The 27,074-nt window shown below is 46.6% G+C and overlaps 10 protein-coding genes across 10 annotated transcripts; 4 read left to right on the forward strand and 6 right to left on the reverse strand.

Moving 5' to 3' along the window:
- Nucleotides 1-17: 17 nt before the first annotated feature.
- Nucleotides 18-7,652, forward strand: V8C40DRAFT_253494 (type I polyketide synthase). The gene is made up of 5 exons (XM_083217627.1): nucleotides 18-210; nucleotides 267-1,207; nucleotides 1,265-4,174; nucleotides 4,298-5,463; nucleotides 5,521-7,652. Exons 1-5 carry the CDS (start codon nucleotides 96-98, stop codon nucleotides 7,538-7,540), a joined length of 7,152 nt encoding a protein of 2,383 aa, XP_083069952.1. The 5' UTR covers nucleotides 18-95; the 3' UTR covers nucleotides 7,541-7,652.
- Nucleotides 7,653-8,039: 387 nt separating this feature from the next.
- On the reverse strand, nucleotides 8,040-12,841 carry V8C40DRAFT_281814 (uncharacterized protein; the record flags this gene model as incomplete). Its single annotated transcript, XM_083221684.1, has 8 exons — nucleotides 8,040-8,821; nucleotides 8,871-9,267; nucleotides 9,335-9,384; nucleotides 9,439-9,602; nucleotides 9,658-9,968; nucleotides 10,069-11,756; nucleotides 11,815-12,599; nucleotides 12,653-12,841. The coding sequence occupies 8 exons, from the start codon at nucleotides 12,839-12,841 to the stop codon at nucleotides 8,071-8,073; spliced, it is 4,335 nt and encodes a 1,444-aa protein (XP_083069953.1). The 3' UTR covers nucleotides 8,040-8,070.
- Nucleotides 12,842-14,292: 1,451 nt separating this feature from the next.
- Nucleotides 14,293-14,826, reverse strand: V8C40DRAFT_269126 (uncharacterized protein; the record flags this gene model as incomplete). Its single annotated transcript, XM_083220046.1, has 2 exons — nucleotides 14,293-14,681; nucleotides 14,760-14,826. The coding sequence occupies 2 exons, from the start codon at nucleotides 14,824-14,826 to the stop codon at nucleotides 14,293-14,295; spliced, it is 456 nt and encodes a 151-aa protein (XP_083069954.1).
- Nucleotides 14,827-15,620: 794 nt separating this feature from the next.
- V8C40DRAFT_253502 (uncharacterized protein) lies at nucleotides 15,621-16,837 on the forward strand. Its single transcript, XM_083217628.1, has 2 exons — nucleotides 15,621-16,379; nucleotides 16,449-16,837. The coding sequence occupies exons 1-2, from the start codon at nucleotides 16,008-16,010 to the stop codon at nucleotides 16,713-16,715; spliced, it is 639 nt and encodes a 212-aa protein (XP_083069955.1). The 5' UTR covers nucleotides 15,621-16,007; the 3' UTR covers nucleotides 16,716-16,837.
- Nucleotides 16,838-17,252: 415 nt separating this feature from the next.
- On the forward strand, nucleotides 17,253-18,763 carry V8C40DRAFT_76993 (oxidase ustYa family protein). The gene is made up of 4 exons (XM_083223410.1): nucleotides 17,253-17,901; nucleotides 17,981-18,123; nucleotides 18,180-18,279; nucleotides 18,365-18,763. The coding sequence occupies exons 1-4, from the start codon at nucleotides 17,475-17,477 to the stop codon at nucleotides 18,595-18,597; spliced, it is 903 nt and encodes a 300-aa protein (XP_083069956.1). The 5' UTR covers nucleotides 17,253-17,474; the 3' UTR covers nucleotides 18,598-18,763.
- On the reverse strand, nucleotides 18,645-19,685 carry V8C40DRAFT_253504 (uncharacterized protein). Its single transcript, XM_083217629.1, has 2 exons — nucleotides 19,077-19,685; nucleotides 18,645-19,005 (listed from the first exon to the last, which is right to left on the reverse strand). The coding sequence occupies exons 1-2, from the start codon at nucleotides 19,620-19,622 to the stop codon at nucleotides 18,784-18,786; spliced, it is 768 nt and encodes a 255-aa protein (XP_083069957.1). The 5' UTR covers nucleotides 19,623-19,685; the 3' UTR covers nucleotides 18,645-18,783.
- A 1,710-nt stretch (nucleotides 19,686-21,395) lies between these two features.
- V8C40DRAFT_253506 (bZIP transcription factor) lies at nucleotides 21,396-22,368 on the reverse strand. Its single transcript, XM_083217630.1, has 3 exons — nucleotides 22,111-22,368; nucleotides 21,862-22,029; nucleotides 21,396-21,794 (listed from the first exon to the last, which is right to left on the reverse strand). Exons 1-3 carry the CDS (start codon nucleotides 22,294-22,296, stop codon nucleotides 21,567-21,569), a joined length of 582 nt encoding a protein of 193 aa, XP_083069958.1. The 5' UTR covers nucleotides 22,297-22,368; the 3' UTR covers nucleotides 21,396-21,566.
- Nucleotides 22,369-23,540: 1,172 nt separating this feature from the next.
- Nucleotides 23,541-24,338, reverse strand: V8C40DRAFT_253511 (HAD-like domain-containing protein). Its single transcript, XM_083217631.1, has one exon. It carries the CDS (start codon nucleotides 24,307-24,309, stop codon nucleotides 23,587-23,589), a length of 723 nt encoding a protein of 240 aa, XP_083069959.1. The 5' UTR covers nucleotides 24,310-24,338; the 3' UTR covers nucleotides 23,541-23,586.
- Nucleotides 24,339-24,708: 370 nt separating this feature from the next.
- On the forward strand, nucleotides 24,709-26,176 carry V8C40DRAFT_276932 (uncharacterized protein; the record flags this gene model as incomplete). Its single annotated transcript, XM_083220905.1, has 2 exons — nucleotides 24,709-24,900; nucleotides 24,962-26,176. 2 exons carry the CDS (start codon nucleotides 24,709-24,711, stop codon nucleotides 26,174-26,176), a joined length of 1,407 nt encoding a protein of 468 aa, XP_083069960.1.
- A 60-nt stretch (nucleotides 26,177-26,236) lies between these two features.
- V8C40DRAFT_253512 (Endoribonuclease L-PSP) lies at nucleotides 26,237-26,930 on the reverse strand. The gene is made up of 3 exons (XM_083217632.1): nucleotides 26,651-26,930; nucleotides 26,441-26,598; nucleotides 26,237-26,386 (listed from the first exon to the last, which is right to left on the reverse strand). The coding sequence occupies exons 1-3, from the start codon at nucleotides 26,813-26,815 to the stop codon at nucleotides 26,314-26,316; spliced, it is 396 nt and encodes a 131-aa protein (XP_083069961.1). The 5' UTR covers nucleotides 26,816-26,930; the 3' UTR covers nucleotides 26,237-26,313.
- Nucleotides 26,931-27,074: the final 144 nt, after the last annotated feature.

Consider the following 27,074-nt stretch of genomic DNA (forward strand, 5'->3'; position numbering starts at 1 on the left):
GGTGATGAACTGCTGCATTTAGGTTCATAAGTCGACATGTCGGCCATTCGTGTGCACGCACGGAATGCGCACTCTCAGCAACCAGCCTTACCATAATGGCTACAGCAGGGAATGACGGCACATCTATTGCGATTACTGGGCTCTCGTGTCGCTTTCCTGGCGATGGAGACAACCCAAGTAATTACTGGAAGTTGGTGAGCGAAGGGAAATGTTAGTTCGAATCTTACGCTAGCTTTACCAGGTCGTTTGAAGCTAATTCTAAACAGCGGCATGGTCCATGATACCTAAAGAGCGCTTTAATGGAGATGCATTCTGGGCTGGTGGCAAGAAGGGCCACGGAAGTATTACCAAAAGTGGTCACTTCCTCAAGCACGATGTCTCACACTTCGACGCCAATTTCTTTAATATTTCAGCTTTGGAAGCCAATGCGATGGACCCCCAACATCGGCTCGCATTGGAAGTCGTGTATGAAGCCTTGGAATCTGCAGGCTATTCAGTCAAAGACCTAGCAGGCACGCGCACAGGAGTGTTTATGGGTCATTTCACAAGTGACTACAAGGAACTTGTTATAAGCGATACCGATGGGATACCGCCGTACGCCACTACTGGACTGAACAAGACATCATTAGCTAACCGCATCTCTTGGACATTCGACTTGCGTGGGCCCAGCTTTGCTCTAGACACGGCATGTTCCTCGTCGTTAGTAGCATTCCATCTCGCTTGTCAGAGCTTGCGTACCGGAGAATCAGATATCGCCATTGTGGGCGGCACAAATGTGCTCTTAAATCCTGACATGTTTGTGGCTTTTTCTGGTCAGGGCTTTCTCTCTCCAGATGGCAAGTGCAAAAGCTTTGATGCGTCCGGCGACGGATACGGGCGCGGCGAAGGTGTCGCTGCCATAGTATTAAAACGAGTCGATGATGCCATCGTGGCACTGGATCCTCTTCGAGCAATCATCCGTGCAACTGGCTCAAACCAAGATGGACACACGAAGAGCTTGACACTTCCGAGTGCCGATGCACAGGAGGCGTTAATACGAGATGTATACCGGCTTGCGAACCTAGAGTTTGACCAGACCGGCTACGTGGAGGCTCATGGTACAGGCACACAGGCTGGAGATACTACAGAAACATTGGCGTTGTCTAGGACAATTGCCAAGGGCCGTTCGTCCAAAAATAAGCTCCTGGTCGGATCAGTGAAGGCAAATGTAAGTGTATATGCATGCGAACTGGCGAATCACATGGGGCTAACATTACCTATTTAGATTGGCCACCTCGAGGCTGCGTCTGGATTGGCCGGCGTCATCAAGAGTGTGCTCATGCTGGAGCACGGTGTCATTCCACCAAACATTCACTTTCACAGCCCGAACCCAAAGATTGACTTTGAGAATTGGAACATCCAGATTCCTACCCAATTGATGAAGTGGCCGAGCCAAGGAACACGCCGCATCAGTATCAATTCATTCGGCTACGGTGGAACCAATGCTCATGCAATCCTTGATGATGCGTATTCGTACCTTGGAGGTCGCGGCCTTCGGGGGTTGCACTACGTTTCCTCGGAAGATCATGAAAACATAGAGGAAGAAGAGGAGGACTATGAATACGACCCCCAACCGAATACACCGCGAGTTTATGTACTTACGGCCCAAGATCGCGCCGGCTTGTCGCGTACGAAGAAGTCATTAGCATCATATCTGCGTACCAAGATAGATGAGCTGCATGATGATGATTCACAGGCCGAGAAGTATCTCGCAGACCTGGCCTACACGCTCAGCGACAAGCGCTCAAAATTGCAGTGGAAGACTTTCGCGCTGGCTTCATCCCTGGATGAGCTAGCTGATGCCCTGGAATCCGCTGACGGTGGCAGAATAGAGGTCATGTCATCCAGCGTGCCGCGTCTGGGATTCGTTTTCACCGGCCAAGGAGCACAGTGGGCTACCATGGGAATGGCACTTATGGCATTTCCAGAATTCAGCGCCAGTATCGAGGCAGCAGACTTGTTCCTCAAGAAAACCCTTGGCTGCCCGTGGTCAGCGCGGGCTGAGCTTTCTCGCGGCAAGGGAACCTCTCGCCTAGGACTCGCACTCTATTCTCAGACGTTGTGTACCGTATTACAGGTTGCCCTTGTTGACCTATTACGCAAATGGGCCGTTGTTCCCGATGCCGTTGTTGGTCACTCAAGCGGAGAGATTGGTGCGGCGTACTGCGCAGGATATCTTTCTCGTGAAGATGCCTGGCGAATCGCCTACTGTCGTGGCGTGGTTTGCTCAAATATGAAGACTGCGGCACCAGACCTGGAAGGGGCTATGATGGCTGTCGGTGCATCACCAGATACTTGCTCAGCTTTTATTGAGCGCGTCTGCCCAGACAAAGTCAACATAGCCTGTATCAACTCTCCTTCAAGCGTAACCTTGTCAGGAGATGCAGCAGCTATAATGTCATTACAAGCGGCGCTACAAGAGGAAAACATATTTGCACGCAAGCTTCTAGTGGATACTGCCTATCACTCGAAGCATATGAAGCTTGTAGCGGAGCAATATGCCAAAGCAATTGCAGATATCCGGCCTCGAGCAAACACAACAACAGGCGACGACGCAGCCTGCAAGATGTACTCCAGTGTAACCGAATCCGAGATCGCATACAAAGACTTGGGACCCGACTACTGGGTTCGGAACTTGGTCTCACCAGTGAAATTCGCCACAGCTATACAAAATCTGATTCGCCCCGACGCAGAGGCACGATCTACTGGCACAGATGCCGTTGATATTCTCGTCGAGATTGGTCCTCACACCGCGCTTCGGGGGCCAGCAACTCAGAGTATTCAGGCACTAGGCGTTAACAACAAGCCATATCTGTCAGCCGTAGTGCGCAATGAAAGCGCGGTTGAAACCACGCTGAATTTGATAGGCACGCTGATAGCATACGGTAGACCTGTGGAACTTGCGTCAGTGAATGGAACATCAACTGGGAAAAGTAAAGTACTAGTTGATCTTCCATCTTATCCATGGAATCATGCCCAACAATACTGGTCAGAGTCACGTCTAGCACGCGGGCGCAAAGATCGACCTGTATCTGCTAGCAGTTTACTGGGTTCACCTGTTCCAAGCTTCTTGGAGGGAGAACGAGTGTGGCGGGGCTTCTTGCGTCTATCTGAAGAGCCCTGGATGGCAGACCACAACATTCAAGACTCTGTCCTTTATCCAGGAGCTGGCTTTTTGGCTATGGCTATCGAGGCAGCACTGCAAGGTGCAGACACAGCGCGTAAGGTCAAGGGCTTGAGCTTGCGTGACATTGAGTTCTTATCGGCTATGCTTGTACCAGAAGATGAAGAGCTTGAACACACTATAACCCTGAGGCCTCACTCATCAGTTGCCAATTCTTCGGAAGAGCTGTGGAATGAGTTTGTTATATGCAGTTCGCCTGATCGCAAATCTCTTGTACGGAATTGCCGAGGGCTCATACGCGTCCGCTATGATAACTCTGGTGCAGAAAACCTGATCAATGAAAAAGAAGCCCAGGAAGATCCTGGATTGCTGCGGTATAAGCAAGCATCAAGTTCATGCAAGGAAGAGCAGCAGCCGGCTGAGTTCTACCAGACGCTTACCGACTTAGGATACAACTATGGCCTAACTTTTGCCAACATCACCGAGGTTTCGGTAGGTGACGGCCAGAGTCGCGGTTCTGTGACCATTCCAAGTGTTGGTCTACACGATACACAAAGGCCACATGTAATCCACCCCGCAACCTTGGATGCCATGTTCCACCTGGCCTTTGCAGCGGCCAATAGCAACCACCTAAGCAAGCTGGCCGTACCCATGGTGCCCAAGTCTATGGATGAGATGTATATCTCAACCGACATACCATACTTGGCGCAGACCAAGTTGAAAGGCTACTCAAAAGCTCGTAAGCTCGGGTCTAGAAGGCTGTTGAAGGCAACAATCGGGATCGTGGATGAAGAGGAGCAACAGTCAGTTCTCGAAATTTCCGGGTTACACTGCACTGAGATTGCGCAGACAAGCACCGCCCAGAAGACAGCCGTGCTGGCCCGAAAGATGTGTAGCAAGCTAATCTGGAGGCCATCGATCAACTTCATTACCAACGAAGATATTCAGCGCATTGTGTCTATATCAACAGAGCCATCAACACAGACGAGCAATTATCAGCAGCTCTCTGAGGTAAGTTACTCTGTATCCTTTTGAACTACTTTTTTCTCTCTTCCCGAATTCTGGATTTGCGACTCTTTCTTGTACCCCTTTTAGATGTATCACTTGGTTTTGGCTGACAATGGCTTCTCAAAGTTCATCAACATCATCCACCATACAACCCCGATTATGCACATTGTAGAACTCGCGCAAGAAAGCTCTACTTTTGCTCAAGATAAAACTCTTTTGAAAGATGTGCTGCAGACGGCAAATTACACAACCCTCGGATACGATGGAAAGACCAAATCTGGACCAGGGGATTCTTCTCCTGCGGCCGAAGGGGTTACTCTACAAGCCGATCAAGATTTGTTCCGGGAACACGCCAGGACAGCTGATCTCGTCGTCTGCTCAGCAATATCTTCGGCGCCGTCAAACATTGCCAACAATGCAAGGCTTTTGCTCAAGGAGGATGGAAGGGTTTGCGCAATTGAAGCCCCAGAACAAGTGGCAACAGCAAAATCCGTTCTTCAAGAAGCCGGCTTCACGAACTTTTTCCAATTTGGGGGCTCTGACTCTGGCGAGCCTGTATTCCTGGTTGGCTCTTTGGAGAGTAGCGGGAATGTTGCTGGTGATGGTCTAAAAGAGAAGGACATCGTGCTAATCCAACCAGCCAATGCGGATGAATCCGTTACCGCAGTGGCGGAGGAACTAAAGACAACACTGTCAGCTCTTGGCTATGGCACATTCATTCACACGTGGGGCATCGACAATGTATCTGCTCTTAAAAACAAGGACTGCGTGGCTCTTCTTGAAGCCCAATCCGCTGTCTTAGAATCACTGGCAGAGAAGGACTTTTATGCTGTGCAAACGCTCATCACCCAATGCAGAAGTCTTCTATGGATTGATACACTGGATGATGCCAGGAAAGCTCTGATCAATGGTTTGACACGAGTAGTCCGCAACGAAATCCCGGGAAGCCAGCTCCAGACTCTTCACGTATCATCAGCAACTCTCTCACAACCAAAGCGTCTTTCACACTTGATCTGTCAACTGTTGGACTCGAAAACTTCTGATAACGAATTTACTGTTGAAAACGACCTGATATATACCAGCCGTGTCGAAATAGATGAGGAACTGAGTGCCGAGATTGATGACGCGCAACACGCCGATGCAACTAGTCATGTTCCATTGACTAGCATAGATGCTCCCCTAAGCTTAACCATGACCAGCACTGGTACAGTATGCTTTAAACGCGATAGCGTCCCGACAGCGGATCTCGAGGGCGACGAGGTAGAGATCAATGTCAAAGCAAGCACTATCAGGTAATACCCATCCTTGTCCCCAGCCTGTTGAGCATAACCGCTAACTTGGGTCCTAAGCTCTAATCATCTATTTGCCGATACTGATGAGCCTCTCATATTTGAAGCAGCGGGTGTGATTGTTCGCGTTGGATCCAGCGTGACGAAGTTTCAGCCTGGTGACTCGGTGGTCACGTATAGTCTTGGCCTCGCAGGTCAGACTTTGCAGAGAACCAAGGCAGATTTTTGTCATCTTTTACCTTCGGGATACACATTCACAGAAGCAGTCAGTGGAGCTGCTGCTCATGCGGCAACTTGGTATGCTTTGGACCGAATTGCTCGGGTTCAGAGCGGACAATCGATATTGATCCATGCTGCAGCGGAAGATGTTGGCCAAGCTGCAATTCAGATTGCACGTAACTACAACGCGGAAATTTACGCAACCATCAAGGAAGAGGCAGAACGAGAATTGCTATGTGGCGCATATGACATTCCGAGTGATCATATCTTCAATCTGCAGGATTCTCATACTGTAGACGCTATCAAGCGCGTGACGAACAGCCGTGGCATCGACATCATCCTCGGCTCGCCGAAAAATGCGGCTCACAGACAAACGTCGCAATGCCTTGCAGCCTTTGGTACTTTTGTAGAGATTGGTCTACTCGACAGCTCACACAGCAAGGTGTTGGACGCAACTTTTGTCCCTCAAGACACAACGTTCAGCTCTTTTAGCCTCAGCAATATTGCGCGCAAGAGTCCTCAGCTTATGACTCAAATCATAGCCGCCGTTTTCGAACTCCACTCTAAAGGAATTACGAAGCCCATAGCTTCTTCCAAAGTTTTCTCGGCCTCTGAAGTGGAGAGCGCAGTTCAGTATGCGCAGACAGAGGGACAAGACAAGACGATCATATTATCATGGAATGATAATGACTCTGTACCTTTGATAGGATCCGGTGAACGTCAACCCATCGACTTAAATTTGAGAAGCGATGCATGCTATATCCTCGTTGGTGGCCTTGGTGGTCTGGGCCGCAGCCTGGCCGTGATGCTCGCGGAAAACGGTGCACGAAAATTGTGCTTCCTTTCGCGATCAGGGGCAGCTTCAGCCTCAGCCAACGATCTTATCAGCGACCTTGAAGAGCTCGGAGTGCAGGTTAAATGTCTGCAGTGCGATGTATCAGAGATATCGGCACTCAAGAACGCTTTAGACGTCTGTTCAGCAGAGCTTGGTCCCGTACATGGTGTGATCCAGTGTGCGATGGTCTTACGAGACACCCTCTTTACCAACATGTCATATGTTCAGTGGCAGGAATCCACGCTTCCCAAGGTTCAAGGAACGCAAAATCTCCACAACGCATTGCCTGACGTCGATTTCTTTGTGGCGCTTAGTTCTTTTGCTGGTACATTTGGCAATCGTGGCCAGAGTAACTATGCAGCAGGGTGCGCATACCAAGATGCCCTTGCCCTTCAGCGTCGCGATGAAGGAAAGAAGGCCACAACTCTTGACGTTGGCCTTATGCGTGACATAGGCGTTCTGGCAGAAAACGGCATGACAGACAATCTCAAGGAATGGGAAGAGCCATATGGTGTCCGTGAGGGCGAGCTACGAAACCTGGTCAAACTAGCAATTGCCGGCAGTCTGCCCGCCCAAGTCTTGACTGGCCTTGCTACTGGCGGTAGCGCTGTAGTAGCCGGTATTCCCCCTCCTTTCTATCTTTCGGGTGCCAAGTTCTCTATCATGGCTACGACAGATCTTGAAAAAGTGAGTGATTCTGCCGGCGACTCGAATAACAGACGCAAGAGCGATTCAATTCGAGCGTTGATATCCAAATCGGAGAGCTTGGTTGAGGCGAGTGGGCATATAACAGCGTCGCTTGTAAGCCGAATAGCAAAAATGCTTCAGATAGACGCAGAAGATGTTGATACTTCGCGGGCGCTACATTCTTACGGCTTAGACTCTCTCGTCGCTATCGAGATTGTTGACTGGGCTCTCAAGGAGATCGAAGCCCGTGTTAGTGTCTTTGATATTATGGCAGCTGTGCCAATTACTGCAACAGCTAGTAAGATTGCAAATGCGTCGGCACTTTGTAGCAAGGAATAGTATAGAATTGGATAATGGATCAGATATGGGAGCTTGATATAGGAAATAGGAAATAATCACAATATCAGAGATTAATCTGCACATTCCTGCCCCGTGTATCGAAAGTTTCTGCCGTTTGTGAAGAATTTTCCTCTACAAGATCCTATCGTAGAAAAAGATTATCATGATAAAACCACAAATGAGTGCCGAGGGCAAACTCCAGTTCACGCTGCTATATTTTAGTGTCTAGCTCACTAAATATGTCGCTAAAGATTGGTAGGATTGCCTTGAAGCGTAGGTAGGTTGCGAGTAAAATTACCTCCACTAAGGTTATCTACGACTGAATGAACGCCCAATGAGATCATCAGCGTACACAGCTGGTCAAACATTTGCTGAGAAATGAGCACTGTAAATGTAATTAAATATGTGAGGATACAGAGCTCAGAAGCTCTATGGAACCCCAGATCTAAACTCTTAAGTACTTACTGAAGACGCTCGAATTTACGTACCGTGTATGCCAACGCAACGACGACGTCCGATTATTCACATATCTACTGATTCCTTGCTCTCACCAAATCTCCAAACTTGCTCCCCGCCTCTTGTGCTAATACGGCCGGAATGCCTATTTCAACAATTTTCCCTGTATCCATAACGACCACCTTATCAAAATCCATTACCATATCAAACCGGTGGGCAACCGCGATAACTGTATAGTCTTTGAACTCAGTCTTAATCGTCTGCTGCATTACACGTTCTGTCTCCTGATCCACGCTGGAACTGACTTCATCCAGTAACAAGATGCCACCATGTTCTGTACCGGCCGCATATTTTCGTTGTCGAATAGAGCGCCTGATCAGAGCACGTCCAAGCGACATCAGCTGCCGTTGTCCAGCGCTAAAGGTGGACGCATTCATGCCTGCGTCCAAACCACCGCGCTCTTGAACAAACTCCCACAAACCGACAGCTGTAAGCACAGCCTCGCATTCCTCGCGCGTTGCTTCTTCGGATACGTCAAGATTTGACTGGAAAGTAGATCCATCGGGCAAGAAGACTGTTTCTTGGGGCACCGCGATGATACGTTGGCGTAGCTCAGATCGGCTTAAATGTTGGAGCAGCTGGCCATCAATAACTATATTCTCAGCCGTTGTTGATGTGGGGTCGAGCAGCTTGAGAAGCAAGGCGATAAAACTAGATTTACCACTGCCAGTGCGACCGCAGATGGCCACCTTCTCTCCAGAATTGATCGTCAGATGGATGTTATGGAGGGCAAGATGAGCTGTGCTACCCTCGTGGTATTCGGAGCTGTCTTGGGGGTTAGTGGTTGGCTGGGAAGATTGTTCAGGTTTCTTACGAATAGGTAGCGGATACCCCCTTCAGCTCCACCACACCACGCTGTGGCCAGTTTTCAGGTGGAATGATACTCTCTCCGTCTCTGTCTTCCGGCTTCACAGTATCGTTAAATGTCTTGAGTCTTGCAATTGCCCCAAGTGAGGTCTCGAGACTGGTCCAGAAAAGGACAATACCGGCAAGATTTTCACCAAAGCTCAAAAGACTATACAGAGCAGCACCAGCGAAAGCAGAGTTGGAGTGGAGGCGAACTGCGAGAGTCGTAAGGGCTATTGCCAGTAGCATGACGACAACATTGAGAACGAGATTCAACCACTCCTGGATCATGAGAAGTAGATACGATGGCCTCTGACTAGAAGTAAGTAGCCGGAAATTCTTGTAAACATCATTGGGAATAAAGCCTACAAAGCTGTGGTTAACAGTAGCGCCATAATTGAGCAACCAACGTGCATGGGTTATTGTATTTACCGAATGCCCGTAACGTTGCAATGCCTCTGACAGTATCAAGAAAATGTGTACTGGATATAGATCAGTACAAAACATGGCGCCACGTGAGGCTTCCATGAACTCACTACAGAGGACTCTTAGCTTCTAAGTCGAGCAATCGTAGCTGTCGCGAGGTACGCAAATAGAATCTCTGTACCATATAAAGAAGAGCGATAAGGAACGGAAAGCTGATTGCAAGATACAGAGACGACGTGAGCATGACAGCCATTTGCCCGATAACTTGAGTGATCTATTATCATTGTCAACCCATAGACTCAAGTCTCTCCAGGGTCGTATATCCATACCGAAAACAGAGTGCTGACAGTTGCATCTGGTAATTCTGTGTCGATAAGGTTCAAATCTTGCGAGAACAAGTTTGTGGTGACGCCGGTATCAGTTTCGGTGAAGAAGCACAATGTTGCTCGGAACAGTGTTCGTAGGATATCTTGGTGAAGATTGGCGCCTGCACGTTTGATTGAGACAACCCAGACCGAGGCACCGAGGAGAAATAATGATATCAAAGCGCCGATCTGAAGTAAAGCATATATCCCAGCCCAGAAAGTATGGGAGTGCACCGGATTTTCTGCATTTATATCATCGACCCAATATGTGAGCCCTACACGGTATCGTTAGATTGAATGAACAGATTCTCAGTATTTGCACGAATTTTTCATTCCACCGTGACTTAGAGATTGTAGAAAAGTTCAATAAGAAACCCCACAGGGTGGCAAAGAACAAGGCAGATGCCGCCACGGACCATCCCATGTTCATCATATAATGCTTGTATACTGTTCTATCCCCAACCTGTCGAGACGCGTCCGCATTAGGTGTGGTGTTTACAGTAGGTATAGTTGTCCTAATTTCTTCAACAGTCGATTCTTGAACATTCACTTTGGGGACTGAACGCTCTGGCCGAGTATTATTCTCTGAGGACCTCTTCAAACCCAGACGCTGGAGATAGGCCTGATTTGCTATGAGCTTGTTAAAGGTGCCTTGTTCGCTAACGATGCCATCCTCAAGGACGATGACGTAGTCTGCCGCAGGCAAGTGTCGAACACTATGAGTGCATAGAACAACAGTAGAGCGTCGTCGCGTGAGAAGTCCTTCCGTGCCGAAAATTTTGCGGAACACTTGCTGCTCCGTATCAACATCTAAACCACTGAAGATGTCGTCAAGAACGAGAAAGTCTGTTTGCAGATACAAAGCTCGAGCGAGAGCAACGCGTTGCTTCTGGCCTCCGGACAAAGAGATGCCATCAGATCCAACATTTGTTTTGTCTCCTTCTGCCAAAGTGGCAAAGTCGAAAGCTAGAGCTGTAGCATCGATAACTTCGGCATACCTTTCTTCGTCGAGTGAAGAAAATCCGATAATATTATCCTTGATTGACCCGTTGGATAAAAACGCTGCTTGATCACAAAATCCAACATGTGGAATATGTGCATCCAAAATAATTCGGCCTTCGTGGAATGGAATCTCCCCTAGCAGCGTTTTGCAGAGGGTAGATTTTCCTGACCCAACAGGTCCGACGACAACAGTAAGCGAGCCCTTTGGTATCCGGATGTTCACATCTCGTAAGACTGGGTTGTCTGCTTTCCAACCGAAACTTCCATCTTTTATGAGCACTTTCGACTCAAAAGGACGTATACTCTCTATTGGAGCTTTTCCAGAATGCCGCTTTATATCGGCCAAAACCTGGCGGAAATCATCACGCGTTTCACACTCCAAGAACGCCTGAATTCGACCTATACAGGCCAGAGCGGATATCACTTCAGGGATTGATTGGAACACTTGGGACAAAGGCATAGTCAGAAGCGTAAGAAATGAAAGGCTCGTGAATACCCGTGAGGCATCCAGTCGATTTTGAGTCAACGCAAAGGTCAGAGCTGGACTCAAAAGCAGCGGAATGAACCCGAAAAGAGCTGCTGCAATGAATATCTTGCGGAATCGGACTCCGGCTATTAGTTCCTCAACCCGAAGCTTTTGCACAAATTCGCGAACCGGGGAGGAAAGGCCGGATATTTTTAGGTTCTTCATGCTAGCAATTACTGTAGCAGTCAGGCCGACTCGTTTTTGGACCAATATCATCCAGTCTCTCTGTGCGTCTCCTATGAAGTTCATGACAATCACCAGGCAGATGAAACAGACGATTACCACTCCAATAGGAGCGACGAAGACCACGTCGACTCGACTGTATAGCATCCATGCAGATAATGCAACCTGGAGCACACTTGCCCAAATATCGTGCAGTTGCCTAAAACCCATTCTTATTCGTTCAATATCAGTGCTCATGAGAGTCAACGCAGCATTATCGTCGCTCGTCCCAATGCGGGCTTTTGTGGCTGCGATGAAAGTCTCCGTGACTAATATCGATCGCAACATAGTTCTCATTCTGTGGTGATAGTATCTACACTTGCCCGTTAGCGCTTTTTTACGCTACCGATGATTTGTTTGAACAGGCATACCGATGAAAGGCCCAGCAAAGGGCAATTCCTGCATAGATGAAAAAACTAGCGCCAATGAACCCATAACCGATATTTGGGTCGAGTATGTCCCCGGCAAGATAATCCAGCAGCCGCTCAATGAAAAGAGGCTGAGCCAGTGTAAATCCAAGGAGGCCTAATCGTGGAATTGTGGGAAGAAGAAGGGGTCCTATGAGTGTGCGTATGAGAACTTTAGTAAGGCCGAACTTGTCACCCTTCATTCTAGAATAATCCATATTACGAGAGAACTTCTCATGGATTATTTCGGGGTCTAAGGACTTATCAAGGGAGTAGAGGTCGTCAAGCAACATAACTTTCCTATAGCCGTCTAGGAATAGCTTATTCAACCAGAAGAAGACACCTAGCGACAAGATTCCACTGGCTTCCTCTGGGCTGTGCTCTTTCTCATTCCAGTTCATCCATCTAGACTTTTTCCTGGATTCCAAGACCAGTATTGCTGCCTTCAGAACAACGGCGGCGGTGAAGAGATTGCTATAGGAGAGCTCCGCAGATGTAGCTGAGGATAGATAGAGTGTTCTTGCCTGCGTCACATCGAAGAGCAGAGACAAGAGCAAGTAACTTGTTAATAACATTGATGGTCGGGGTGACCTATTGTGTTCTACAGCCGTAAGAGGGATCATCGAAATACTTGACAGCAGCTTGAGAACTGATGCAGCTATGAAGATGCTTGATATATGGAATAAGCCGAATGCTGCTGCGAGAATAAGAAGTGCGAGTTGAAGCACGGTATAAGCTGTTGAAGCCGCCTAGAGCAACAGAATCAGTAATTTGAGTTTATACGTAAAACGGATGAACATACCACTTTGATGATCTGGAAAAGAGGTGCTTTTACCAACACAGGTTTCCTAGCCTGGGCGGCTGTCCTCCATGATGCAGCTATTATAAACAGAACGGATGGTAAAATAGAAAGAAATACTTGTTCAAACTCTATGTTAAAGTCGAACTGCTCATTATTCTGCTGAAATAGTTCGCCATTTCTAGCGAACATCGTCATTATAGCGAGGAAATTGACGACTTCAATAAGTCTTGTCACGTTTAAAGGTTGTCGAAGACGAATTGGTGCAACAAGAGGGCGTGGGTATCTTAGTACGTTATATGGTCCAAAGCAGTCATTCAGTCAACCAACAACGAACACAGCGGAGTTGCGGAGAAAGATCGTGACTTGTGGCGGACTATGTCGTGCTTAGCACGGCGCGGCCCAACCAACTAGAATAAAATACATATACTTCGCATGTCGTCCTGTTTTGATTTCTAAGCATCGATCCTTCGAAACAACAAGACCCAATTAGCTTGGTCACGATTCTTAATGGCTCCTAGAGGCACATCCTGTATTAATGATTCAGGAAACAAACAATGTGCTAATCATCTAAAATCTCATCTTTATGTTCGAAGTGTTGACGTTAAGAACACCATTTATTTTGGAAAGAAGCCGAGTATGTAGCAAACCCGTAGAAAAAGATTTATATGGTAACCCTCTTTATCGCTGCAAATACAACAGCATATACCGAGATCGTCATTAAACATTAGGGTTTAATAGAGCATGTCTTGACGATGCATCTATCTATCTGATGAAAAGTATGTCAATTGGCCAAAGATTCTTACTATCTAGTAGCGACTAAGGCCTCCTACTTATATGTAGCTAGTGGACTGACCCCCTGCCTGTGTGAGTACCAGTACAACTACTAGGTCGTTGCCCCTTATTTCAACACTATCCTTACCTGATGTGATACATAAGTGAATGCCGGATTCAAATCGAGGATACCTAACGCGATATATCTGGCACTAGCCTATGATCGGGACGTGTTTACTTCATCAGATCACTTCTTGGCCATTATACTATACTAAAAATGAGTGTTACCCTAGACAAAAATACCTGTGTGTATTTCCACCACGATGGATGTAATTATAACTGATACAGTGCCAACCGGTAATGATGCAATGGTTACTACAGGCGAAAAAATTATTCAATCACATGCATTTTATCATTAGACACGAACCGATGAAACACTAGAAGTAAAAGTTTCTAATAGTCGCTTACTAGAGAAGTGAGGTAGTAGGCCCCTGCATCTTCTTTAATACTTACACAAGACCATCATACTCCGAAAACATTGTAATTAGGTCTACACAGACGCAGAAATTAGTAGCATTGTAGTTTTTGCCCTTGAGAGAAGACCTCTTTGGATAGCATCTCCGACTTTGATTTGCTTTGTCATTACTGCCACAAAGCATGGACATGCTGGATTTCTAGAGGAGCTGTCTAATACCCGCTAGGCCAGGGCAGGATTGACTACCTTTGGCTACCATCACTCGTTAATTTTGAGCCAACGGCACAGTACATCTAGGTAGTTGGAGCAAGAGTTACAATTATATAACTAGCTATGACGCGATAAAGGCAGCACACTGCTCGATATATAATTGTTTTTCACCAACGGGATTATTTTACTTTTGCTCTGGAGTCTCGCCTTCAGCGCCGGCGGGAACGTAGAACAAATTCTGAAGCTTAGCGCGCTTCTCGGGTGATTCTCCCTCAGCACCGGCAGGAACATAAAACAGATTCTGAAGCTTATCACGCTTCTCAGGTGATTCTCCCTCAGCACCGGCAGGAACATAAAACAAGTTCTGGAGCTTGTCACGCTTCTCGGGTGTCTCTCCCTCAGCGCCGGCGGGAACGTAGAACAAGTTCTGGAGCTTGTCACGCTTCTCGGGTGTCTCGCCTTCAGCACCAGCTGGGACGTAGAAGAGATTCTGGAGCTTGTCACGCTTCTCAGGTGATTCTCCCTCGGCGCCGGCAGGAACGTAAAATAGGTTCTGCAATTTGTCACGCTTGGCTATAGTAAGGTGTAGGTGTTAGTCAATGAATGTTTGTATGTTTCAACGTATAGATGAAGGTGTGAGGGGATCCATACCCTCTTGTGCAACCGGTGCGGCAAGAGCCACTGTGCAAAGAGTGAATGTGAGAAGAGTAGCCTTCATTGTGTCAAAAGCTAGTGGAGATTTTGTACAGCAGCGTAAAGCTAGGTAAAAGATTGGGTTGTTACAAAAGAAGAGCAGAAGGAAGAAAGCTTGATACCAAAATACTTGGTGTAAGGAGCTTTAAAGGCTTGCCAAATTGTTCCTTACCCCTCAGAGCCCCTCTCAGATTCTACCAGTGAGAAAAACGTTTGCCGGATGCAGTCACTGAACCCCCTCAATCATCATTGTGATTCAAAGCAAGCAAAGATTCGGTATCCACAGACTGGGTTGTTCAAAAGGTCGTGCCTCGACCGATCTTGGCGAAGGATTCTAATTATTGGAGAATCTCCAAACGCAAAGAAGAGCCATTTCTCCAAATGCGGCAGGTGTATAAGCTGGTGCAATCGGACGACTGTATTAGTTGAAAGCATGCCGTCATACTCTTACATATCAATACTGAATTTGCCAGTATAATGCATATGGAGGTTAGGCCGAAAGTGCCACCGGTTTATTTAATAGAGGGGCATATACGAGTATGGAATATCTCACCCTAGCAAAAACACGGCAAGGGTGGAGGCTTCTCTATTGCTCGACTTGCAGCTGTAAACTTACTGAACAAGAAATCACAGGGAGCTTTGGTATATTCAGAGATTTACCATTGAATCGTAAATATGCTAGCCAATTGCTATATAGAGTTGACGAAAAGTTACGGCTACGGTGTACAACACTCCTTATCAATCTTACATAGCCCTGGGTTTATTACGATTATAATCATTTTTCTTAGTAACATTTCTTCATGCTTTACGGCGTGATATTAGATCTGAGACACTTTCCCCATCTAACTTGATGCAGAAGGTGTAGAATGCTTATGTGACAACGCAGAGCTATATCACGCACTCTCTTTCCAATGTTACCGGGATATTTTGTCTAGCGACCCCGGCTACTACTCTGGATCTAAGTTGGCTTTTTTGCCCCAACTCGTTTCTTTATCTTATACCCCACACTGGAGAACTACTACCCTACCTGGGCAACGGTTACATGCGTTCTGCATCGGACATTGTTCTCCGTGGATTCTTCGTGCAAACGCAAACTCGTTTCATTTCCTGGGCAGATCGGTCCTTTCCACTCTGTTTCCAATTTCATTCAGCTTCACTCTCTCGCGAAGCTCTATCGACGAAAAGGAAGATTTCTCTCTCTCGAAAATGGAGCAGAAAGACCAAATTCGAGACTACATCGAGTATGAAGAAGTTGGAGTTCCATCGCATATACGGCGTACGAAACGACCGTCGTGCGTGGAGCGCCCAAGCAAATTCAGCATCCTGATGGTAGTTCTATTTATTCTTGCTGGTGTTGCGAATATAGGCGCCTGGCTTTGGATTACTCGTGGCCATCGAGATGCGCTGGACGAGAAGTGGAATCATTGTGGACGGTCAAGTGAAGAGGCCATGCAACGCGGATGTGTCATGGAACCATTATTCTACGGCTGGATGCCCAAACAGTGCGTGTACAAAGAGCTTTCGGACCGCTATCCGGTGTTTGAAGACAGAAAATGGTATCTCGAAAAGGATATGATAGTATGGTCCACCTCCCTCAGTCCGGCAACATCGACAATCCTTACAAAAGGTTTCTGACTTGTTACTTAGAATGAAGTCGAATCGGAGGCACTTTGGCGTGGAAGCAATATCAAGGTCTACACACACATCTATCATGGGGAACACTGCTTATTCCAGTGGCGGAAAATCATGTTCGCTATTAACAACCATGAGCAATACATCGATAACAAGACGATCAGTATTCATCACTCCAGCCACTGCGCAGACCAGCTTACAGTGGGGAGAGAAGGAGATGACGCGATCAATGAGGTGGAGCTTGGCTTTTATCGTTGTAGAAATACGATTTGGGCGAGCTAAAAACTTAAGACCACGATACAAGAAGGATTTGGAACGGCCAGATAGAAAAAAAAAATCTGATCCCAACCGTCTCTGCTCTCTAATGCGATAATAAGGTGCGGACCAAGAAACAATTGCCTCCCTCAAAGATTGACATTGCCTTAAAGGAGATAAATCCGGCACTATCAATACCCCTCTCCGATAATTACTTAATTTTTGCCCGACTCTTTGCAGAAGGGTGGCCGCTGGCCGCGGAGAACCATGGACGGAGGCAAAAAATCCTGCATTGCCTACTCCGTAGATGTCCTCATTGTACGAGTAATCTGCGGGTTGAGGTGGATAGCCGCGCACCCGCCAGATGATCCCTGGTACAGCAGCGACGGATCGCTTATCACTCACTAGAATAAGTAGTTCGTACGAGTAAGTGGGGGAAAGAAGCATGGATATATTGCGATGCATTCAAGTAAGACGCACTACTGCATTGGACTTAAGAGTAAGCTAGCTACTGCATACTAATGCAGTTCAAACCACGGTTACTTCGTATCTATAACCTGGCAACCTGGATACACAAAGCCCGCTAATATCACACGATGTAAGACCCTCTTCTACTTTTGCGGATGCGAACGGGCATTTCTCTGGACGACGGAGGTTGACCGTCATCTATCCCACTCTCTCATCCCACGTATCCCTCTTGGTCAATACCCCGCCAAAGACAATCGCAGAATTAGGGAAAAGCAGAGGCGAAAGAAAGAAAGAAAGAAGGAAAGAAAGAAAAACAACATGAATAAATTCAGGAAACAAGAGATCAATGGCAAGACCATCTCAGATATTGATGAAGTTGAACAGGGACAGGGTCTTCTAGAAGAAAGCAGCACAGACACAGACACAGACGCAGGCACAAACTTCTCACCAGCACCCAGGAGATCACGTAGCTCCAATTGTAGATGGTACAGTGCTGTCATCGGATTCCCAGTGCTGCTCTGTGCAACCAACCTTCTTACTTTCTGGATCACCGCTTCCACAAGACCACAATGTCATGCTCCGGCGTCAGTGGCGGAACCTCCAAGCCTCGCGCCAATGCTTCGAGATCTGAACCTCGAGACAATACATGTCAAGTTTGACTCAACATTCTATAGCCAGGGCAGCCGTTATCGTAAGCCTCCATCGCCGGAGACTGATGCTGCGTGGAACTTCGCAGGCGCCAATTGTATGATACATATTCTACTATCTCCTACTTCCCTATGCCAATCATTTGTTATACCATTATCAGACTAATAGTTGAGCAGTTGGATTCCTTCTCATTCCCGAAGATCAAGCCAGTGAATCGGATCTAACATCTGATCACATTCATCTCGCTGGCGGTCCAGATCAAGCCAATCTGACGGGGATTCCTGCCGATGTTGAAGTATTTCATCAACTACATTGCTTGGTATGACGCGCTTATCTCTCCCCCAAAACACTTTGATCTAACTCTTCTCTGTGTAGAATCTACTTCGAAAGGCGACATGGTATAACCATGATTACTATCGAAAGCTCGGCGCAGACGAGTTTCAGCATCCAGATCGCACGCTATCCGTCCACGTTGGTACGTGGGCACCATCCGTCTACGAAGAACATGGTTCTGAGTCAAGACCAAGAGTTGTGTGCTAATTTGTTCTTGTTTTTCGCAGACCATTGCATAGACAATTTGCGCCAACGGATCATGTGTACGGCTGATGTTGGACTTGTTCCGTTCTACTGGGTCGGAGACGATGGTCAGACAGATCCCGAGTTCAGTCGGACGCACACATGCCGTAATTTCGAGACCTTGCACGATTGGATGATGCAGCACATGGTTACTCTAGACTCCAACGCCACCCTGCTTCCCAGACCAGGCGACTACAGAGTCGACCATTTTCACTAATTGGAAGCGCGATTCGGAGGAGATGAATAGTATACATCTAAGCGGGGCAGAGAATTAATTCTCAATTATTATTATTTTTAAGAAAAAGAATATGTAAAAAACTATGACTTCTTCAGATTCACTGCATTTCCTGGTGACTCTCTGTGCTTCTTCTTGCTATCTGTGACTACTCATACATTCCAAGGACTATTTTCTCCCGAATACACTACGAACTGTATCTCCGGCAGACCATTCGAAAGGTTCTACGGGATCCTCCTCGGATGCAAACACAGTTTGCCAAGCCAGCGTTGAGTCACGGCAAGAATGCTGATGGCCCTGTCCATTGACCGCGCTTAGGAGGATATTACCATCTGCGTCTTTTTTCGTAAATGGTGGCTCCAGAGTGTCATCTCCATTGCATAGCAAAGCCTAAATGCGGTGAGAAGCAACGTTAATATGAATCTGAATTCCGTATAGAAGAGGGGGAAATGGTAACGCACTCGACCAATATAGCCCAAGCAATGCTCAACATGCGTTCTCTCATCTACTTTCAGGGTCGCACCATCGCGTCCGCCATGCGTATGTGTCCCATGGCCAGTGTTTTCTGCAGCAAGGCCAAAGTAATTCTGCATCGTAGCGCGCAGCATTCTCAAGCAGTGGACACTGTGAAACATGCTGACACCCCAGCCCAGGTCATACGTCTCATTGTGCTTAACCAAGAGAAAGCCACCGAGAGGAGTGCTCATTGCTTGATCCCACGCTTCATCAGCCGCGCTATCCAGCGACTCGATATCATGGCGCTCGAGGAACTCAAAGAGAAAATTTGGCCTTTCGTTAGATGATCTAGCCCCTTGTAAAACACTGTCGCCAGGATTGTAGATAGTATTGTGTGCTTTTTTTGTTCCGTCGTTATTTGTGGATTTTGATGGGCTTGGAGGAGAAGCCGAGAGAGAATGCAGCGCAGGAAAGGCTATAAGCAGGACTCCAATGATTGCAGCAGATGAAAGGATCCATATCCAAAATTGGTTTATTTGTGTTTTGGCCATTTTGTGCTGCTATGTGAGAGGAGTGGGAGAAAAAGGTAAGAAAGAGCAATGCAAGGAAAAGATGGGTGGGGGACCTTGAAAAGAGAAAATAAATAAGCAAATAAGGAAATAGTTAGCATGGTGCTTATGCATGTCCGCATAACTTTGATCATTTGTTCCTTGTGTTATTACAAAGTTTACACATTTATAATGAATGTCTTTTTTCATGCCATCGATATTTATTATTCATTTAATATTACGTTTGTTACGTTAAGATCTCTTGAAGATGGCTTGTATTCTTTTTGTTGCAAAGTGTTCTTCACAGATCTCTTTTATAACTACCTAATTTGCCAGACATTTGCACCGACAGCGTCTAGGGTAAATCCTCGCAGATAAATTCAAGACCGATTGCCCATCACCATCCTCAAACACGGACAGTGAAGAGAGACGGCTTTCTCAAATATTCTATAGACCTAATCTGGTATATATTTGCTGAAGAGATTTGTTTGCTTCTATTAGCAATGAGTAGCTATGTTTATTGCTCATACGGCTTACTAATAAAAGACGAGCGTCGCCTGCGAACTAGGCAGAAGAACCATGGCAAGCTACCACAACCCAATGCAGCCGAGATGGCCACTGTATCAAAAAAGAAGCGCAGCCGCAGCAGATAGATCAGATGGTTCCTTGGCGTGTTCTTTATAGAAGTTAGTCAAGCCGTGTTTTTGATGTCATGGTGTCATTCGAGCTAGTTCAGTGGGGTGTTCCGTAGCTACATTACCTTTAGTTGGACTACTTAACCGGGTCATTTATAGAGCATTCACAATACCCATCAATTTTTAAGTAGTGGTCTTGTTATTACTATTACGAGCTAAGTAGTATCTCTGCCCGATCCAATTAACTAAATCGCTTGTCGATATAAACCCCAGTAATAGGATTGTTTCTTGGAAGGTTATCTTATACTAATTTTTAGGAGACCGAGTCATTACTTTTCAACGAAATCGTAATTCTCTGACCACCACACACTCACATGAATCAACTGTTTACGCTCCCTCTAGCATTCTACCCTTTTTACAAACTTGAAGTCCGCCAGCGCCTTTTCTTTGCCACTACAGCTCGACTGAAAACAAGATATGAGCTGCAGTCCCACGCCAGACGATGTTCTGAGATATCTCTTACTCTAGTCACACCTAGCTATCCTTCCGTTTCTCATGAGCCTTTTCGGCTCAGCCCAAGCGATACAGACCCCAATTGCAGTAATCTACATTGCGCCCAGCCGAACCTCTTGGCGGTAGTACTGATGTAGCCACCTCGAATTATCACACCACAACTACTTAACACCATGCTGAAGCTGCTGGTTCCATTAAGCTTTTCAGGAAGATGTTTGGTACCTCTAGATACTATGGTGAACTGTATTGTACCCATATTGGACTCAGTTCGTTTTATTTATCCCAATTTTCGACGATAGATACATTTTTGTACTTACAATCTATACAGAAGTTCTTGTATTCTCGATGGTTGTTGCATATGGGCGACAACTGAAGAGAACTCACATAGAACAAAAGACTTTACGTCAGTGGAATCTGTTCATAGTCAGCCGCATCGCAACGCGTTAGGATCTGTGTAGAGTGTTCGAGTCTCTATCTCTGGCTGTTGGTATCACCTATCGGAATGGAGACGAAGAAAGGCCTAAAATAAGTGCATACCACTGCACTGTTTCGAAATCTAATTTATTTTAGGTTTTAAAGCTGTGATTAGTGTTTACATATGTCAGTTAGCAGTAACTACAGCTGCAAATCGTGACGAATATATATTTATACACAGTAATCAACTACTTTATTAATCTGATGGACGTTTAGGCAACAGTACCTAAAGGCCAGGGTATAATCTTATCAGCGGATCTGATAACCTGTTGTATGTATAGGACAGTTCCTCATGAATTAAAGCTGACGCCATTTCTTCGGTCTCTTAAATTTTCTCCTGGCAGAACCCTCTCGCATGCCTAGCCCCCTCTGGAAGATTTGATGAAACTTCCGTTGCGATGGCTTTGTATGCTTTATCTAGTAGCATATATGCATTTAGCACGATTTGGTGTTCCTCTTTCAAATGTTTCAGCTCCTTTTCAAGCTGAGCTATACGATTGTCTTTTCGCTGACGATGCTTCTGCTGGGCCACTCTACACTGCTCTCGTCGACGCTACATGTGGCATATATTTAGTTTCAGTTCAAGAGAAAATAAATATATATATTGAGATGCCACATACGTCTAAAACATGTGCAGGTGCATTCTTGTAACGGCCGGGGCGTTTGCGTGGTGCGTTCCTTGGAGCTCTTGTGGTGTCAACGACGCCATCCGAATTAGATGATTCTCTTGTTACTTCTTCCGGTGCTGGGGAGCGACTTGTTTCTGGCGATACAACATTAGATATATCCTAAGTTTGAATATATTAGTGTGAAGTTCCTTATATAATGCAACGTATCAGGCTATGACACATTCAACTTGATCCGCTTACGTTCAAGCTTGTAGAACTCAAGCCCAGTAACCAGCTTTCTCCTCCACAACCCAGAGCAGAAGTCGATTTAAGAGCTGTGTCAGTGAACTGAACGAAATCTATTTCTGGGTACTGGTCCTCCAGCCAACTAAAATCGTGTGTCTGGAAATGCGAAGGTTCTGAACCAGATATTGAAGTAATGCTCATGGCGTCTGACGTCGATAGTTGTTGTTGAGGACATGTAGGGGTGGGTATGTTAGAACTTGGATTAACGAGTGGGAGATGCGGAAATTAAAATTAACATATATAATGGCAAGTATTGACAAATATTTATTGGCCATTCGGGGTCTGCTACTCTCTCATGCGCACTTCCACCGCCGAAGAGGATTCTTGGGTCCACGCCCTTCCCACTTCCCGTGTCATTGACCCAACAGCCTTACCTGAGCAAGTTTAGTGGCATTAGCCTTATGAAGAAAAGGGTGAGATGCAGCGACAACTGGCTTTGAAACCAACACCCTAGTTGATCTCGCTGGCATCGGACCATTCTGGCCTCTGTATCCCATTGGTCAGCGGTAATTAGGCATTGGTGGCCAAGGCAGCACTCTTTGGTTCGGCAACCCCGGCCTGACGCGGCCGTTTCAGAACGTCGGATCATCGCGTTGGACACAAGCATACCACAATCCTAATCCTTCAGCTATGGGGTTCGAAAAGGCGGGAAAAAGCTGAGGATCTTATGGTCTTAGGCTTTAAGACTACGTGCTTAAAACCGAAACGCGAATTGAAAAGCACCAGTCTCAACAATACTCAAAGTAGGTGGATAGTTCTTCCACTGTCTATCTTTTTAATAAACACTCCATAGATTCATCTGAAATAACTCGGAAGTATCAATTGTTATGTCAGCTTTTTTCAAGGTATGTATATACCATATGGAGACGATGTCTTTCTGATCAGCGCTTGACAGTATATATCATAACTTTCCAACTCCTAAGGTTCATGCTTCCCCCCTCTTGGTACTATCTCTCTTGTCGAGCTTGACAACGAAACAAGAAATGCTTACGAAACCCTTGTAAAGAATAAATGACTCACAATAATAACTAAACAAACTAGTGAGAACCCTTGCCAGGAGCACGGATCTATGACGGACAAATTACAAGCAACTTTCAACCTCTACTGGCATTCAAATGCTGGTTTTCGTCTTATTAAACCGCTGCCTCAGCCTATTGGAATTCGTTGTCAACAGGCTAACTCCTTTTTAACACGCGCTAAAATGTTTTTTAACAAGTTCAACATTTCGGCATCAAGATGCTTAGAAATACAAAGCCGGACTGGGACGCAAACCTAACTAGCAAGGGCTGCTCTCAATAGCTCAGAGTACATCCAAAATAGCCGTAGTATCGCTATCTGTGCAACATTATATCACATCTGAATGCAAATCAAGACAAGCTGCGCACCAGGAAACTCGCCTAAAATGTGTTACGTATCAAAGAGCAATTAGCATTACATAAAGCCGGACAAAGCATCATCCAGACGAGTAGCCTCCTTGAGCGGAATCGATTCGCCCTTTCTCGATAGCCCAACCTTGTTATGCCAAACAACTTTCATGCCAGCGTTTGTTGCGCCCTCAACATCTCCTGCGCTGCCTGCAACAAACAATGCCTCTTGAGACTGAACACCCATCTTCGTCAAGATAGCCTGGTAGGCTTGTTCGGTAGGCTTGTAAAAGCCGCTCTCTTCTGCGGTGACAATAGAGTCGAATCTTCCAACTATATCCGCGGCAATAGTTCCCAGACGTTTCGAACAATTGGTAACTACGCCGAGCTTATAACCTCGCAGTCTCAACTGCTCCAACACTTGGGCATCTTCGGGCCATGGCTGCAGTTTGTCCCAGTTTTCCAACAACGTTTTTGGAGCTGACTCAGGCAAGCCAACGTCCTTTGCAGCTTGATGAACGAGCTGCTCATACGGGATGTAAGCGCCGGTGCTGAATGTCAGTTCCAAATAGCGTGCACGCCAAACTCGTCCCTCTGCTGCGGTTGCGGACGGCGTGGACGCATCCCACAGACTCCAAGAATCCAGCAGGGCGGTAAGGAGGTCGAATATAATCACTTTTGGTCTCCAGCTCTGCGATGAAGGCGTCATGATGATGGACAATTTGTGACGTATGATGAATTTGGATAAGATATTAGTTAACTTGGGGGGCTGTCGACTCAATGGACTCATATGAGCAAGACTCACCCTATATATACGACTTGTGCTCTTTATGAAGAATACGGGTTTCTAAGCTCGAGACGTTGTTTCTGTGGCTTACGTCCCGTCTTCTCTTTGGACAGACAGTACCACGCACCCCACTGATGCTAAATTCGTGTCCAAGTCGCAGCCGCACACCTCATCCGGAATAGCCGCAGTATTTTGGATACCCAGTCCCTGATGTCGCACCCGCGCACTCTTTTTGGTTGACGCTTCTATTTCGCATTCAGCTAGTTGAGGGCAGAAGAGACTGCAATCACAGGCTATAAGAAGTGCATGCACGGCAGTGAACTGACAAACCCAAGGTCCTCTTGTGAACAGCTCCAAGTGCAGTCAGTTATTCGTTTAACAGCCAATTCATCGTACTTCAAGATGGAAACGACAAGCCAAATTTTACAAACAGCAGGTGATTTTCGACAACACTATGTCGGGAAGCATATCACGGAACTGCCGAAGCCGGCTTTGGTACTAGACAAGGCCAAAATGCGTCGGCACTGCAAATCTCTACTAGATGCGGTGGAGTATTTAGGTGTAGACTTTCGGGCACATGTCAAGACACACAAGGTAGATACAGTTGCTCTTTTTCCAATGCTCCAAACTCCTAGAGCTGACATTGGAACGATAGACTCTGGAAGGAGTTCGCCTGCAAGCTGGGGAAGGGGAAAAAGACGTCCGACTCGTAGCATCAACCGTTGCTGAAATCGAGTATCTACAACCATTGTTACACGAATTTATGGAAAGTGGCCGCCAGGTCAATGTCCTTTACGGTATCCCCTTGCCACCCTCCCAGGTTGATCGCCTGGCAGCTATCGGCCGGCGGCTGGGTCAAGGCACCATTTCTGTCATGATTGATCACGCATCCCAGCTCAGTCATGCGGTTCGCTTTGCAGAGCAAGCCTCTTTTCCAGCTGGAGTGTACTTGAAGGTCGACACCGGCTACCACCGAGCAGGCCTACCCCCTTCAGGTCTCAACAAGGACGACTTGGTTTCAAGGCTGATAAACCTTGACAATGAAGGTAAAATAAACTTCATTGGGCTTTACTCGCACAGTAGTCTCAGCTACAATGACTCCACCGCCAAGCAAGCAATGGCCAATCTCGGAGGCGAACTCACCGGGTGTCTTGATGCGCTCGAAAAAAACGCGCACCTGTTCTCGAGTGACAAAGAAATAACCATCAGTGTCGGAGCCTCGCCGCAGGTAACTTCAATAGAGAACTTGGTTGTGGCTGAGGGAGTATTATCAGCGGACGCCGAGAATTTGCGACAGACTTTGTACAAGGTCGTGACCGAAAGGCACTGTGGATTTCGCACCAAACTTGAACTTCACGCTGGTGTATACTCTCTGCTCGATGTTCAACAGTTGTCCACGCATTCCCGAGCTCACTTAGGCGACTACGAGGATGAGATAGCCATTTCTGTCATGGCAGAAGTCTGTAGCGTTTATAACGATGGCGAGCGGCAGCAACCTGAAGCCTTACTTGCAGTTGGAGTGTTGGGATTGGGACGTGAGCCTTGTGCGGCATATGAGGGATGGGGAATTATCGATCGCGACGCTTATTCTCCTGATATGCCTAATCTTGATCACCGACTGATCGTGAAGCGGGTGAGTCAGGAACACTGCATTGTGTCATGGGGACTGATCAAGGGACATGACGATGGAAATTCTCAACAACCAATACCGCTACAAGTAGGTCAGACTGTTCGCATTTTCCCAAATCATGCTTGTATTACCGGAGCCTTGTATGGTTGGTATTATGTAGTCGATTCATCGGAGAACGGGCAGCGAGTTGTAGATGTTTGGGAAAGGGCAAACGGGTGGAAAATGCCAATTACCATGTAACATTCATATTATTTGCATGGAAACAATGAAATATAATTCTTATATAAACCATCTGCAATCGTTTTGCTAGAAATGTTACTTATGGATCCCACTAACGTGAACTACTAACATCCACAGCGCAACCAGAAATCAGTCAGCTAACCCTTAACTACTGCAACGCACTTGATCTCAATATCCGAGCCATAGGGCAGTTCCTTCACGGCAACACAGCTTAAAAAGCAATTGTTTTAGAATGAGTAACATTAGAGGCCATTTTAAACTTACGTGCGTGCAGGCTTGAGGTCTCCCCAGTATGTTTTGTAGGGGACAGACAACTCATCTGCGTCGAGGATATTGGTCAAAAATACCGTGACCTCCACTACGCCCTCCAGGCCGGAATTGGCCTGCTGAAGAATAGCCTCAAGATTCTTCATAATCTGGTGCTACGAAACACAATGAGATTTAGTTAAGAATCGGACAAGAAAGATGACATACAAATCGATCAATAATCGTGCCTTGAACAATTTTCTTTGTAATAGGATCGGCACCCAATACACCTGATGTGAATACGAAGCCTTTGGCGACGATGGCTGGAGTGTAAACGCCTGGGCGAAGCGTGGGCGCCTCGTCAGTAAATACTCCAACTTTTTGGAAAGACATTTGAGACTATTCTATATTGTACTGAATTAGAGATCTTTTTTAAACAATGTCCTGATTTTGTTCAGGACGAATCTGGGCAAGAGCCTGTTAAATAAGAGACGACTCAGGAACGACGCAATGATTCGCGATGTAAGGCGCCTGTTCCCGCGTTAACTCCCTAGACGCAGTTTTGTACAGTGCATCTCTGAGCGCTTGTGCGTGAGTGGGGAAGAACTGAATACATACGTTAGCTCCTATAGCGCAATGGATAAATGCATGC

This window comes from Trichoderma camerunense (genome assembly GCF_050948025.1).
Source record: "Trichoderma camerunense strain CBS 138272 chromosome Unknown V8C40scaffold_17, whole genome shotgun sequence".
NCBI lineage: Eukaryota > Fungi > Ascomycota > Sordariomycetes > Hypocreales > Hypocreaceae > Trichoderma > Trichoderma camerunense.

What these genes read in the sequence shown, in the direction of transcription:
- V8C40DRAFT_253494 (XM_083217627.1), top strand. Translation starts at nt 96, where the DNA reads ATGGCTACAGCAGGGAATGACGGCACATCTATTGCGATTACTGGGCTC. An exon ending in TCGGATCAGTGAAGGCAAAT is followed by an intron (nt 1,208 to 1,264) that starts GTAAGTGTATAT and finishes TTACCTATTTAG; the next exon opens with ATTGGCCACCTCGAGGCTGC. An exon ending in ATTATCAGCAGCTCTCTGAG is followed by an intron (nt 4,175 to 4,297) that starts GTAAGTTACTCT and finishes GGCTTCTCAAAG; the next exon opens with TTCATCAACATCATCCACCA.
- V8C40DRAFT_253502 (XM_083217628.1), top strand. Translation starts at nt 16,008, where the DNA reads ATGGAGCAGAAAGACCAAATTCGAGACTACATCGAGTATGAAGAAGTT. An exon ending in ATCTCGAAAAGGATATGATA is followed by an intron (nt 16,380 to 16,448) that starts GTATGGTCCACC and finishes CTTGTTACTTAG; the next exon opens with AATGAAGTCGAATCGGAGGC.
- V8C40DRAFT_76993 (XM_083223410.1), top strand. Translation starts at nt 17,475, where the DNA reads ATGAATAAATTCAGGAAACAAGAGATCAATGGCAAGACCATCTCAGAT. An exon ending in GAACTTCGCAGGCGCCAATT is followed by an intron (nt 17,902 to 17,980) that starts GTATGATACATA and finishes ATAGTTGAGCAG; the next exon opens with TTGGATTCCTTCTCATTCCC. An exon ending in CACGCTATCCGTCCACGTTG is followed by an intron (nt 18,280 to 18,364) that starts GTACGTGGGCAC and finishes TGTTTTTCGCAG; the next exon opens with ACCATTGCATAGACAATTTG.
- V8C40DRAFT_253504 (XM_083217629.1), bottom strand. Translation starts at nt 19,622, where the DNA reads ATGGCCAAAACACAAATAAACCAATTTTGGATATGGATCCTTTCATCT. An exon ending in GCTTGGGCTATATTGGTCGA is followed by an intron (nt 19,006 to 19,076) that starts GTGCGTTACCAT and finishes CACCGCATTTAG; the next exon opens with GCTTTGCTATGCAATGGAGA.
- V8C40DRAFT_253506 (XM_083217630.1), bottom strand. Translation starts at nt 22,296, where the DNA reads ATGAGCATTACTTCAATATCTGGTTCAGAACCTTCGCATTTCCAGACA. An exon ending in TGAGTTCTACAAGCTTGAAC is followed by an intron (nt 22,030 to 22,110) that starts GTAAGCGGATCA and finishes ATTCAAACTTAG; the next exon opens with GATATATCTAATGTTGTATC. An exon ending in CACCTGCACATGTTTTAGAC is followed by an intron (nt 21,795 to 21,861) that starts GTATGTGGCATC and finishes TGCCACATGTAG; the next exon opens with CGTCGACGAGAGCAGTGTAG.
- V8C40DRAFT_253511 (XM_083217631.1), bottom strand. Translation starts at nt 24,309, where the DNA reads ATGAGTCCATTGAGTCGACAGCCCCCCAAGTTAACTAATATCTTATCC.
- V8C40DRAFT_253512 (XM_083217632.1), bottom strand. Translation starts at nt 26,815, where the DNA reads ATGTCTTTCCAAAAAGTTGGAGTATTTACTGACGAGGCGCCCACGCTT. An exon ending in GCACGATTATTGATCGATTT is followed by an intron (nt 26,599 to 26,650) that starts GTATGTCATCTT and finishes TGTGTTTCGTAG; the next exon opens with CACCAGATTATGAAGAATCT. An exon ending in GACCTCAAGCCTGCACGCAC is followed by an intron (nt 26,387 to 26,440) that starts GTAAGTTTAAAA and finishes TTGCTTTTTAAG; the next exon opens with CTGTGTTGCCGTGAAGGAAC.